The sequence below is a fragment of the Tursiops truncatus genome, chromosome 5 (genome assembly GCF_011762595.2).
Source record: "Tursiops truncatus isolate mTurTru1 chromosome 5, mTurTru1.mat.Y, whole genome shotgun sequence".
NCBI classification, from domain to species: Eukaryota; Metazoa; Chordata; class Mammalia; order Artiodactyla; family Delphinidae; genus Tursiops; species Tursiops truncatus.
The window spans coordinates 110,674,286-110,687,476 of record NC_047038.1 but is presented as its reverse complement, the minus strand read 5'-3'; the positions used below and the strand labels follow the sequence as shown (position 1 = coordinate 110,687,476).

General features: G+C 38.3%; 1 protein-coding gene across 2 annotated transcripts in view; it reads right to left on the bottom strand.

Annotated features, from left to right (window-relative positions):
* NR3C2 (nuclear receptor subfamily 3 group C member 2) overlaps positions 1–13,191 on the bottom strand; it is a 370,721-nt gene that overhangs the window by 112,155 nt on the left and 245,375 nt on the right. For both annotated transcript variants that reach the window (XM_073805516.1, XM_019926560.3), the window contains exon 4: positions 3,530–3,646. In XM_073805516.1, coding sequence (XP_073661617.1) covers positions 3,530–3,646 — 117 coding nt within the window. The remainder of the gene's footprint in view (positions 1–3,529; positions 3,647–13,191) is intronic.

Below are 13,191 nucleotides of genomic sequence, written 5' to 3'. Positions count from 1 at the left end.
AAAGTTTAGAAACATTTTTTTAAATTTATTTATTTTTGGCTGTGTTGGGTCTTCATTGCTGCGTGGGCTTTCTCTAGTTGCGGTGAGCGGGGGCTACTCTTTGGTGTGATGTGTGGGCGTCTCACTGTGGTGGGTTCTCTTGTTGCGGAGCATGGGCTCTAGGTGTGTGGACTTCACTAGTTGTGGCACATGGGCTCAGTAGTTGTGGCTCACGGGCTCTAGAACACAGGCTCAGTATTGTGGTGCATGGGCTTAGTTGCTCCACAGCATGTGGGATCTTCCCAGCCCAGGGCTCGAACCCGTGTCCCCTGCAATGGCAGGAGGACTCTTAACCACTGTGCCACCAGGGAAGCCTAGAAACATTTTTGGTTGTCACACTGGGGGTAAAGGGACAGCTACTGACATCTAATAGGTAGAGACAAGGAATGCTGATAAACATCCTACAACACACAGGACGGTCCCACAGCAAAGACCTATCTGGCCCCAAATGTCAACAGTGCAGAGGTTGAGGAACTCTGTTCTGAAGGTTATGTATGGACTCAACACAACCCTATGAGGTAGGAACTATAAGTATGGCTACTTCATTAGTATTTTATAGTAACTGATAGTAATGACATTTTATAAAGTGTGATCATACAGTATTTATAGTAATATTTACATAGTATATGTAAATATATAAGATTTGTAAAGCTATACAAAAACTGCACAGAAATACTTTAAAATATACCTCAGCAGTGTGTGTGTTTAAATTCAGATGGTAGATTTTACAAAACTGATTCAGAGTTCATTTTATGACCAACGGCTGTACCACTGTGCCATTTAGATTTTAAATTATTCATCTGGCCCGATCCTCGCTCACATGCTTCAGAAGGCGCTCTTTTGTGCCACATCTGCGCTGATTTGGATGTTAGAACAAGGAAGCAGTGTGGCACACCAGAACCTCCAGACCCGGGGTCCAGAGATCCAGATCTAGCTCCAGCATCTCACTGGCTGTGGCATCTTAGGGCAAGCAGCTTAACTTTTCTGGGCAACTGAGGTTCACCATCACCAACATGTGGGGCAATCGTGTCCCTCAGATCATGTGTGCAACTGTCATGGAATCTGCAGTGAGAGTTTCCACCACTCACCACACCACCAACGTGTACAGGTACTGACTTTTTTTCACTGTACCCTGACGCATTTACTGTTCTCCACAGCCTAGGAGGTAGGCACAAGCTGAAGGAAACAGGGGCATGGAAAGGTGTAACCTGCCTCTGAGGTTACAAGTTCAGGAAGTGGCAGAACAAGGGTTCTCACCCAGGCAGCGTGGCTCCACAGCCCGCCCTCTGGACCAGCATGGGCTGCTCTGGCTGAGTTCAAGCCACCCAGGATGCTCTCATAGGAGCAGTGCCACATGGCCACAGCTCATCCACCTCTTGATTCCCAAGAGCTGCTCTGTTCTGCATGCAGCCATGTTCCTCCCTAGTCCTGACTAGTCAGGCAGTTGGTGCTTTCATCAAAGCAAAGAGTGAAATCTCTTTGTGTTTCTTTTTCGAATTACTTTCTTTCTTTTAAATAGGTAACTTGTGTACACAATACACGCATTGGTCCAATATGAAGTTCAAAGGCACAGAAGAATATACAGTGACAATTAATTTTCCTTCCTATCCTTGTCTCCCAGCTACCCAGTCCTTTCTACTGAGACCACCACCATGACTAGTTTCTTGCATCTCGTTCCAGAAGTGCTCTATACAATATATATTCTTTTCTGAAAGCAGATATACAACTTGTAGGATACGAAACATACTATTTTGCAACCTGATTTTTTTCACTAAACAATATTTTGGAAATCAGTCCGTATAGAGCCCCCTTTATTCTTATTAGTGTCTGAGAGTATTCTATAATTTATTTCATCAGTTCTGAACAGATAAATATTTAATGTGTGTCTGATATTTAACAAGGCTACAATGAACATCTTATGCATATCTCATTTCTTACATTGCCAGAATATACTTAGGATAAATTCTTAAAAGTGGAATTGGTGAGTCAAAGGCCTTGTGCCTTTTAACATTTTATTGAAATAGCTGAACTGCTCTCCATAGAGGTTATATCAATTTCTACTTCCACCTAAAATGCAGGAGATCAACACTGGGTTTTACTTTTATTTCTATACTCATCAAACAATATATCATAAAAATGTTTTATCTTTGCCATTTGCAAGAAATTGTATCTCATATTTTAAATTTGCATTTCCCTTATTAGGATTAGATTGAGACTCTTTTCATGTGTTTCAAGAACCAATTGTATTTCTTTTATTATTCTTTTCCCTATATTTTGTTCACATTCCTATTCTTTTCATTCTCATTTTTCTAATGAGTTGGTTTCTTTTTCTTATGGAATTAGACAAGCACAAGAAATAAACCCTTTGTCTATAAGCTGCAAGTATTTTCCCCCAGTTTTTTATTATTTGCCTTTGCAGTAATATTTGATTTGTAAGTCGTATTGATTTCCTCCATTCTTTTCTCTTATAGCTTCTGGGTTTATTTAATACTCAAAAAGTATGAAATACTCCACTTGCAGAATATAAAAATATCCATGTTTTCCTTTAGTACTTCTGTGATAGCAGAGTTCATTTTGGAGGATCATAGGAGTTTGGATTCAACTTTCTTGTTTTCCAGATGGCTTCGCAGTTGTCACAATAATTTCTATCGAATAACCTATCCTTTCCCCACTGATTTGAAATGCCAACTTTATTATATACAAAATTCTCATATTATTTGAATCTATTTCTTGACTTTCTGTTGATCGGACCCTCCATAAACAAATACACAGACCATTTTAACTACGGTAGCTGTGTCATATGCTTTGCTGTGTGGCAGAGCTAGTTGTCCTTATTATTTACCTTTTCCAGAATTTTGCTGGCTGTTCTTTAGGAACTTAGAATCACCAAGTGGTATTTCTGTTGGGCTTGTGTTATATTCATAAAATAACTTAGAGAAAACTGATACCTTCAAGACGTTGAATCTCCCCACCCAGGGACGTTGTCTACTTTTGTGTTTGGTTCAAGTCTTTACCTGCCCCGCTCTTTTGGTGAGCTCCTGTAACATTTTTAAAGTTTTGTTTTTTTGGGTTTTTTGGCTTTTCTTTTTCATATAGGTCTTCCTTTATTACATTTACTCCTAGAGTCAGGAATATATTCCTATCTGGTTAATGTTATCACTTATAGGTCTTATTTCTAAACAGACACAGTAATAAAAACTGTTAGCTACAGTTTTATGTAAAATATCATTCATTTTTGTTTTGGTTATGCACCCAGTTCTTGAAACCTTAGCAAACTCAAGAGGACCACAGCCACATAGCAGACTTGTTTTCAACTCCTTCTTCTAAGAAATATTTTTCTCCTGAAATGTTTTAGCATAAATGTAGAACTTACTCGATTTTTAGAAATCTTTGCTTCATGTTAGCTTCATCTTCAATTTTGGGAGTATAGAGCCTAGTGGTGTGATATCCATCTTAACAACTCTTACTGAACTAAAACTACGAAACTTACCTCCTAAATTCATTCCAGCTTGAAGACACTTCTGAAGTCTGCAGGCAGGACAATTCTTCCGTCGAATCTTATCAATTATGCAATCATTTCTTCCAGCACATAAATAGTTGTGTTGCCCTGAATAAAATAATAAAGAACAGTTGTTACAATAAAGACTATTATATTAATATAAAGTACTAATATGTACAATCAGGTAATGAAACATCCTCTTTCCTGCCTTGAAATCTCTTCTTCAAAAAAGTAGAAGGGAAACATGATTTGCGAGTAATATAGGTACAGAAATGGTCAGTTTAACACAGCTGAGACTTTAGGTTACAGATGATAAGCTTAATGTTTATTTCTAATAGGTTCCCATAGAAGTAAAGCTGCACTCCTCACTGTTTGAATTTCTGGGCATGCACCCTTTCAGGAGATGGTGCACATTTCATTCAGCCATCACCCAGCACCAATCTAAACAAAGGCCCCGCTGCAGGGTGTTGTTTTTTTTTTTATTTTATTGAAGTATAGTTGATTTGCAATGTTGTGTTCATTTCAGTTGTATGGCAAAGTGATTCAGTTATACATACATATACATTCCTTTTCATATTCTTTTCCATTATGGTTTATCCCAGGATATTAAATATAGTTCCCTGTGCTGTACAGTAGGACCTTGTTGTTTATCCAACCTATATATAATAGTTTACATCTGCTAACCCCAAACTCCCAACTGCTGTAGCTGTTTAAGCTCCTCTGCCTATCCACATTTACACATGTCATTTCAACTGGAAGACTTGCAAAGTATACAACTAGAAATGTAGAATGATTTCATTTTGCATGCCAAACTGGCACCAAAATAATTCAGATGCGGAATATGCTTGGGGAGCGGCATCCACCGGCAAAATGCAAAACTGGACCCTAGCTCTATTATTCATTTATGTATTCCAATAAATATAAAGTATCTACTGAACCTCCACTAGGGATCAGGCAGTATTAGACACACTGCGGAAACAGCAGTGAATAAGACAGACAAAAGTTCCTGTTCTCGTGACCCTACCGTGAGGGGGAGACAGTCAACAGACAAGGTAAGTAGGTAAAATGTACAAGTGCTGGACAGTAATAGATGCTCGGGAGAAAAATGAAGGGAAGGGCACAGGACATGGTGGAGGTGAGGAGGGTGTTGATATTTTAGAAAGAATGCAGGGGAAGCCTCGCTGGAAGGCGACTTTAAAATAAAGCTCTGAAGAAAAGGAAGGCGCTAACTATGTTGACATCTTGGGGAGAAAACAGAGTAGAGCAGAGGGAAAAGCAAATGAGGGAGGGCAGGGGTGGGGAGGAAACCTGGCATGTTTAGGGAACAGCCAAGGATGAAAGATGGAAAGAATGAGTGAACAGTAAGAGGAGATGAGGAAAAAGGGCCAACGTGACTCAGATCATGTAAGGCCTTATAGATCATGTTCAAGACTTGGAGTGGATGGGAAACCATGGGCCTAGAGGGCTTTTAGCTGAAAAGCCATGGCTCTGGCCGCTGTATAGAAAACCGACTGCAGTGGACCGAGGACAGAAGCAGGGGGACTGGGGTAGCAGGCTGTCCCTATAATCCAGGGGAAGATGATGGTGGGTTGGTGATGAAAAGTGGTCAGGTTCTAGAGGCATTCTGAAGGTAGAGCTGCTAGAATTTGCTGACAGATCTGAGAAAAAGGGGAGCTAAAGAGGCATTAAGATTCTTGGGTGGAACAATTAGAAAAATGGAACTGCCGTAAATTAAAATGAGGAAGACAGTAGGAGCACATGGCTTACGGGGAACTACCCTGGCTCAGTATCGGACATGCTAACTTTGAGACACTTGAGGTGTATCTAAATGGAAGTGCCTGCAGGTTGGTTAGACACACAGGTCTGGAGTTCGGGAGAGGTCTGTGCTGGAGATGTAATCAGCTTGTGGTCATTATTTTAAGCCGTGAGACTGGATGAGATCATATGGAAACTGGAAAGGGAAGAGGTCTGAGGACTGAGTCATGGGGTCATTGAAAACATGCAGAAAAGCAGAGGGTGTCTCACCGATGACTGTAAAACAGGGAACAGGCTCTAAAGCCCTCCCTTCAGCCTAGTACCATCACACTCCCTTCGTTGAGAATTACTAAGTAAATTACAGCAAATACTCAATAAAAATAACGTGTACTGCCCAATGGTATTAAAATAATTTAATCTATAGCTCATTCTCAGTAACATTATGGTAAATATTAGTAATGATGATCACAATAAAACAACAGTAATAGAATAGGGAAATCTATCAAAGTGAAGAAATGAAACTCCACCATTATAATAATCTAATGACTTTTTAAAAAATGGAAGGCTCTTAGCGAATATAAGTAGGTGTAGGTAATTACACAAAGGCAATCGATACCCACGGTAAAGACTATAACCGATTAATATAACATTTCATGTTGCTGCACAATATCTTAAGAAGTTACCACTTTAAAAATAAAACTTCAAGGCCCTATTATAGCACTATTTTATTTAAGCCTTACAACAACCCTATGACACAGGTAAGGCGATTATTATTCCTATTCTTCACAAGAAGAAACTCACGTTAGAACTGGTAAAGTAACTTCCCCAAAGGGTGGAATTGGAAGCAGAATTCAGTAAGTCTGACAATGTTGCTGGGTCTTAAGGCCAGAGGTTTGTGCAAACATCAATTTGCAATATAATTTACTGGTGGTCCAACAGGATGCTGAAACTGCTCTTTGGAAACAACAAGCAAAGGAACGTTCTTTGAATGAGGCATACTCTATCACCCAGTATTTGCATTGGCAACCAGCATTATGTGTCTTCCTTCTATCATGGTGTGAAATTAAATACAAAACCAAAGATTTCATCTATAATTCACACTGAATTGAATAAAATGTAATGTCTAAAGAAACAACTAAATGTAACTTTAATTGGTTTCAATTCAACAATTATTTACTGGGAACCTACTATGTGTGCAAGGCCACAAAACATTTGCATCAGGGGTTGGGGTAGCCTATGGTTCTTTCCGTTTCTGGTAATCTACAATAAAATGTGACAGCCTCTTAGTTGCAGGCATACAAGAATGCGTAAGAAATGGTCACTGTCTAATGCACACACTAGAAAACTTTCTTTTCTGGGTGTTCAAAAACAGACTTCTAAAAGCTGGGATTGTTTTATGAGGATTTCTCTTTAGTAAGCACCTTTAAAAAATTCAAGTTACTATAACAGCTGCAAAAAATTTCCTTCTAGGTACAATATATGAAATAGTATACCTGGTTTCTATCAGTCAGCGTGGTTGCAGCCACTGATTCATCTTCCACAAGCAGGATGGAGAGCTTAAGGGACAGCTGTGGGCATGTGTTACTAGTTTTCAGACAATTATCTGTCACTTATATTTTTAATTGTGTAAACATGAAAGACTTGAACTGCACCTACACAAACAGGTAATGTGTGTCCCATCCCTTAATCTATATTGAAAAACAAACAACCACCAAAAAACCGCAATGAAAACAAGAGAATGCATTTAGAAGATTTTAAAAACTTTTGATCATGTCCTTTTTTATTCTTTTTATTTTTATTTTTTTTGCGGTACGCGGGCCTCTCACTGTTGTGGCCTCTCCCATTGCGGAGCACAGGCTCCGGACGCGCAGGCTCAGCGGCCATGGCTCACAGGCTCAGCCGCTCTGTGGCATGTGGGATCTTCCCGGACCGGGGCACGAACCCGCGTCCCCTGCATCGGCGGGCGGACTCTCAACCACTGCGCCACCAGGGAAGCCCCATGTCTTTTTTGAAATACTGTGCTCTCCTAGTGTAAAAATAGCTAATTCAGAGTAAGTCATACCTCAGGCTTTTGAGGGTAAGTAATTTTCTACTATAACATTAGTACTATATTAATAGGGCAGACAACCAGAATGCCGGGGACCAGACAGTGGAGGCTCTGAATAACAAGCTGGTGATGAGACTCCTGCTTACAGGATGTGAAGTCCAGAGCTGTATTTTAGAAACATTAATCTGAAGGTCATGTCCTAGATAGGTAGAATGGAAGTAGGGAACACTACTAACAATCTACTTGGAAGTTCTCAGAGACGGCCTCTTTGCAAGTTAATAGTTGTATATTAATCAGAACATATAGCCACCAGAATAATCCTGTGGATTAAAAAAAAAAATGTCGGTGGTAAAGGAAACAAAGATTTATTTCTCATTCCACTTATATGTCCATTTGGGGAAGAATACCAGTTCTAGTAGTGGCAGAATAGCTTGAATCAGATAAGCCTCCTACAAAAAACAATTATAAACTGTCCACAAAAGGGGGGAAAAATATTTGAAGGCACTGGGGAGAAACCAAAAGAAAGGAGAGGCTGGAGGAAAACTGACTCTTGAAAAAAGAGAACCACCCTAGACATGATTCATGTTTGAACGGCTTTTTTTCCTAAGGGCCTTAGACTCTTACACCCTTCAGTGGAGGCTGGATGGAAACGCTGCAACATCTTCAGTCCTACCGGCCTGAGAAGACAGAGAACAGACTGTGGGACTTTTAGAACAGCTAAAAATTGAAGAAGGATAGATATTCTGGAAAGGAGGGGTGGACATATTAACTCCCCTCAAATTTTTGGCTGACCTGTGAACTGAGCAGGAGACTCCAAAGAGTGAGAATCCAGGGGTGAAACAATTTAAGGCTTGAAAGAGGCTGAGCAGGTATTTCAGCTATTACTAATCACCGGGTGACAGAGTTTGAATCCCACTAAATCCGAAGGACACAATCAATACCTCAGGCTTTCCACTGAAATTGTAGAAGGTCCCTGCCTTTGGAGCAAATACTGTATCCTAGGATTAAGGCATTCACCTTAGGGTTAAAGGCACAACCAAAACAGACCTACCCTAAAAAAGCATACAGCAGAGGCCCCATAAGTTCAAAGTGATTTGTCAGTAATTTAATTGATTACAGAACAAAACTCAATATTCTTCAGAAAAATATAACAGAATCTGGAGTCTCCAGGATGTCTAGAATACAATAATAATTACTAGAAAAATGCAAACCAGAGTCAATAGAAAAAGTCACTAGCAACAGACTCACAAATGACCCAGAGGTTGAAATTACCAGATAAAGATTTTTAAATAGACTATACTTGTTAGACTATACAAGAAAATATGAATAAAAGGGTTAAAGAAATAGAGACTCTCAGAAGAGATTTGGAAACGATAAAAAACAAACACAAATGGAAATTAAAGAACTACAAAATAATATCTAAGATATTTTTGGTTGAAATTAACAATATATTGGACACTAACAAAAAAAATCAGTGAAATTAAAGAAACAGAGATATAAAAACTAAAGCACAAAGAGAAAACATTAAAAGATAAAAGGAGGGCTTCCCTGGTGGCACAGTGATTGAGAATCTGCCTGCCAATGCAGGGGACATGGGTTCAAGCCCTGGTTTGGGAAGATCCCACATGCCGTGGAGCAGCTAGGCCTGTAAGCCACAACCACTGAGACTGTGTGTCTGGAGCCTGTGCTCCGCAACAAGAGAGGCTGCGATAGTGAGAGGCCCGTGCACCGCGATGAAGAGTGGCCCCACTTGCCCCAACTAGAGAAAGCCCTCGCACAAAAAAGAAGACCCAACACAGCCATAAATAAATAAATAAATAAATAAATAAATAAATAAATAAATAAATAAAATTTAAAAACAAAAAAAAAAGATAAAAGGAAAAGGCATCAGGGGCCTATAGGACAACATTAAGTAATTTAATGTATGTGTAGCTGGAGTTCCAGAAGGAGAGAGATAATAGGTCAGAAAAATATATATAAAAATTTCCAAATTTGACTAAAACAACATCCTACAAATTTAGAAAGCTTAGCAAATGCCCCAAGAGATAAAGAAAATCACTATGGCACAACACGGTTAAATTGCCGGAAGAAAATATAAAGATTCTTAAAAGCATCCAGAACAACAATGACAAAATTACATCGCATTAAGGGGAACAAGGATAAGAGTAATAAGTGAGGCCAGAAGACAAAATATAATACCTTTAAACTCAGAATAACCAATGGAAACATTTCTCAAAATGAAGGTAAAATAAAGACATTTTTGGATAAACTAAAGGTAAAAGAATTTGTTGCTAGTAGAATCACATAAGGCAAAAAAAGGAAGTCCTTTATGCTGAAGGGAAATGATAGCAGAGAGAAATACGGATGTACATCAAAGAAAAGAATTAGAAATGATGAATAGAAAGTAAAATTTTAAAGAAATTTTCTTTCTTTTCTTAAATTCTTCAGAAGTCAAATTACTATTTAAAGCAAAATAAAAAATGTATTATGGTATTTATAAAAAAATAAAATGTGTATAAGTAAAATACCTAAAAACATAGCACAAAGGATAGGAAGAGATATAAATGGAATTTTACTGCTATAAACTTCTTACATTACACTTGAAATGGTATAAATTATTCAGGGTAGACTATGGTAAGTTAAGAGTACATTCTGTAATCCCTCAAGCAATGGTTCTCAAAGTATGGTCCCTTGCCAAGCAGCATCAGCATCACCTAAGAATTTAACAGAAATTTAAATCCACAGGCCTAATTCCAGACCTACTAACTCAGAAACTTTGGAGCAGGGCCTAGAAATCTGTGTTTTATATAACCCTTCAGGTGATTCTGTTGCACAATAATGTTTGAGAAATACTACCATGAAGCAACCACTAGAATAATAACACTAAGTGTAGCTCAAGGGACAATAAAGATATAAAATGGCATACTAAAAAAATATTCAACCCAGAAAGGACAGAAAGGGAAAAATGGGGGAACAAATAAAAGAGGAAACAAAAAGAAAACGAACGTCAAGATAAGAGATATAAATTCAAGTACAGCAATATTTACACTAAATATAAATGGTGTAAACACTCCAGTTAAAAGTCAAAGATGGCAGACTGGATTTCAAAAAGGCAAGACCCAAGTGTGTGTTATGATGCATTTTAAATATAAAGGCACAGACAGGGTGGAGGCTAAAAGATGGAAAAATATATGCAATAAAAAAATGCAAGCATAAGCAAGATGATGTGGCTACATTAAAGTCAGATAAAGTAGACTTCAAGAGAAAACCTGTCACAAAAGATAAAGACTATCACTTCATAATTATTAAATTAGGATATAACAGCCCTAAATATCAATGCACCTAATAGTAGAGCTTCAAAATTCATCAACTAAAAATTAGTCAGAACTAGGGGGAAAAAATGCAAATCCAAAATCATAGTTGGAGATTTAAAAACCCCTCTCTCAGCAACTGATAGAACAATCACTATCTAGAAAATTAGTGAGGATACAGAAGATTTGAACAATATTAGCAGAAACCTTGACCTAATTAACAGTTAGGTCACACAACTGCACAATACACATGTTCTTTTCAGGTGCACATGAAATATTCACTGAGACAGACTGTATCCTGAGCTTTAATACAAATCTAAAATTCTAAATAAAAGGATTGAAATAATGTACAATATATTTTCTGACCACAAAGGAACTAAATGAGAAATTAATAACAATGATATCTAAAAAAGCCCCATATTTGAAAATTAAGCAACATACTTCAAAAATTTTATGGGTCAATGAAGAAGTCAACAAGGGAAATTACTGAAGGTTTCAAACTGAATGATAATGAAAACTCAACATATCAAACGTTGTTGCATACATCTAAAGCAGTACTTTTAGAATTTTTAGCTTTATATACTTCAATAAGAAAAGAAGAAGGGTTTAAAATTGATGATCAAAGATTCTACCTTAAGAAGCTAGAAAAAATAAAAACTAAGCCCAAAGCAAATGGAAGGAGTGAAATAATAGTGAATGAAATGAAATGAAAAAGAAAAAGGCAACAGAGAAAAATCAACAAAGGTAAAAGTTGGGTTTTGGTACATATTAATGAGGCAACGGCAGAGAGTCTGCGAATTCCGTTCCACGTGTTCTCACCCTGGGCCCCAGGCTGATGGGGCAGCCACCATAGTGAGTATTGTGAGTCTCACGGCAGAGCAGCTATAGAATCTGACTTAGGAAATGTACTGCTCCAGCCCAGAGTGGGCAACTCATTCTTCATTGTTCAGATGTAGTCCAGTGACCCGCACCTAACTGCAAGGGAGGATGGAACTGTCATCTCACCTTGTGCCCAGAAGACAAAGAGCTGGAAATATATGGGGAACCTCACTGAAGACTACCTCCATGAAGGGGAAATAAGAACACAAAATCCAGCCTCCATATTACTTCCTCTCAGAAGTATTAAAATATTTACATTATTGTTTTAGGGACAAATTAATTTTAATGGATGAAGTTGAGGCCTCTTTCCATAAATAGCTAAATTTTTCAAAACATTATTGAGAAGCTACCAGTACCTAATACATTTTTTTTAGGAAAAAACCAAAAATCTATGGGCTATTTTAATAAAGAATGTAATCCAGTGACCACTCCACCCCTAAGTCCCCAAACCCACAACCCACTTTCTCAATGTCAGTACACTAATATGCATACATACTCAAGAATCTGTACAAAAAATCAGAAACTAAATAATTTAAAACCTTATTGGGTAAATGCAAATATCCCATGATTTTCAAATTGATTGTATTTCCTTATCAAAATATAGAGTAAGTTCTGTCTAGTTAGCTGGTAGCAAGCACTGTGATAGATACTCCAAAGAAAAAAAATGCACAATTCCACAACATGGAGAGAAATAAAAGCTTAAAATAAATGGGATATGACAAAGATTCCAAAATATTCCTTTGAAATAAAACTTTTGTACAAAACGGCTGAGCCTCCATCTGTAGGCACTAAGGCACTCCACTGGAAACACTGTGGAGAATTAGTCTACAAGCTAATTGAGCAAGTAGAGGTATGGTACACACAGCATCGTGCTTGACACAGAGCTGCTACTACATGTATGAAACTCAGGACTTACATGTTCATACAGAATGTTGTATATAGACACAAACCTGCAGTCATGAATGTTCACACAAGACCTACTGGCTCCTAAGTAACTGGTTCACTAAAGGCCCATACACACAAATCATTTCTGTCCCATCTCCAGCACCATACCTTTTAGATCCCCGCCTCTACCCACACACCAATTAAGAAAAAGAGCTCTGAGGATTTGCAAAGAAGCAGCAGAAAGGCAGAAACAGCTTAAACCAAGGTCAGAATCCCAGGCAGGATGTTTGTACCTTCTTGGTGTCCTAAAGTACTAAATACTTCCCCTGTAAGGTCCGAATCACCCTTCACGTAAGTTGGTTAGGTTGCCTTAAATCAAAACTATTACAGAGTCATTCAGATGTAAAAGCATCTTGTTTAAGAATGAAAATCTGTCCAGCAGGGCTCAGGGAACTCTAGTCACTCATCCATCTGTGTATACTAGCTCAACGCATCTCCTGCCTGAGGTAGTGGTCGCTTTTTGGAGAAAAGGAAGAAAGGAAGAAAAGGAAGAAAGAAAATAGAAAGCTGTCAAGGTTACAGTAAACTTGGATGGGGTACCAGGAGGATTAGTTAGTACATGTATAAAATTAATGTGCAGGGAAACCACAAGTACTCTGATCAAAAGAGAAATGCCTATAGACTTAAAAAAACCAAAGCCCAAAACAACCAAAGTTGAGTTCAAAAACAAAAAAACAAATCAGGGCTTCCCTGGTGGCGCAGTGGTTGAGAGTCCG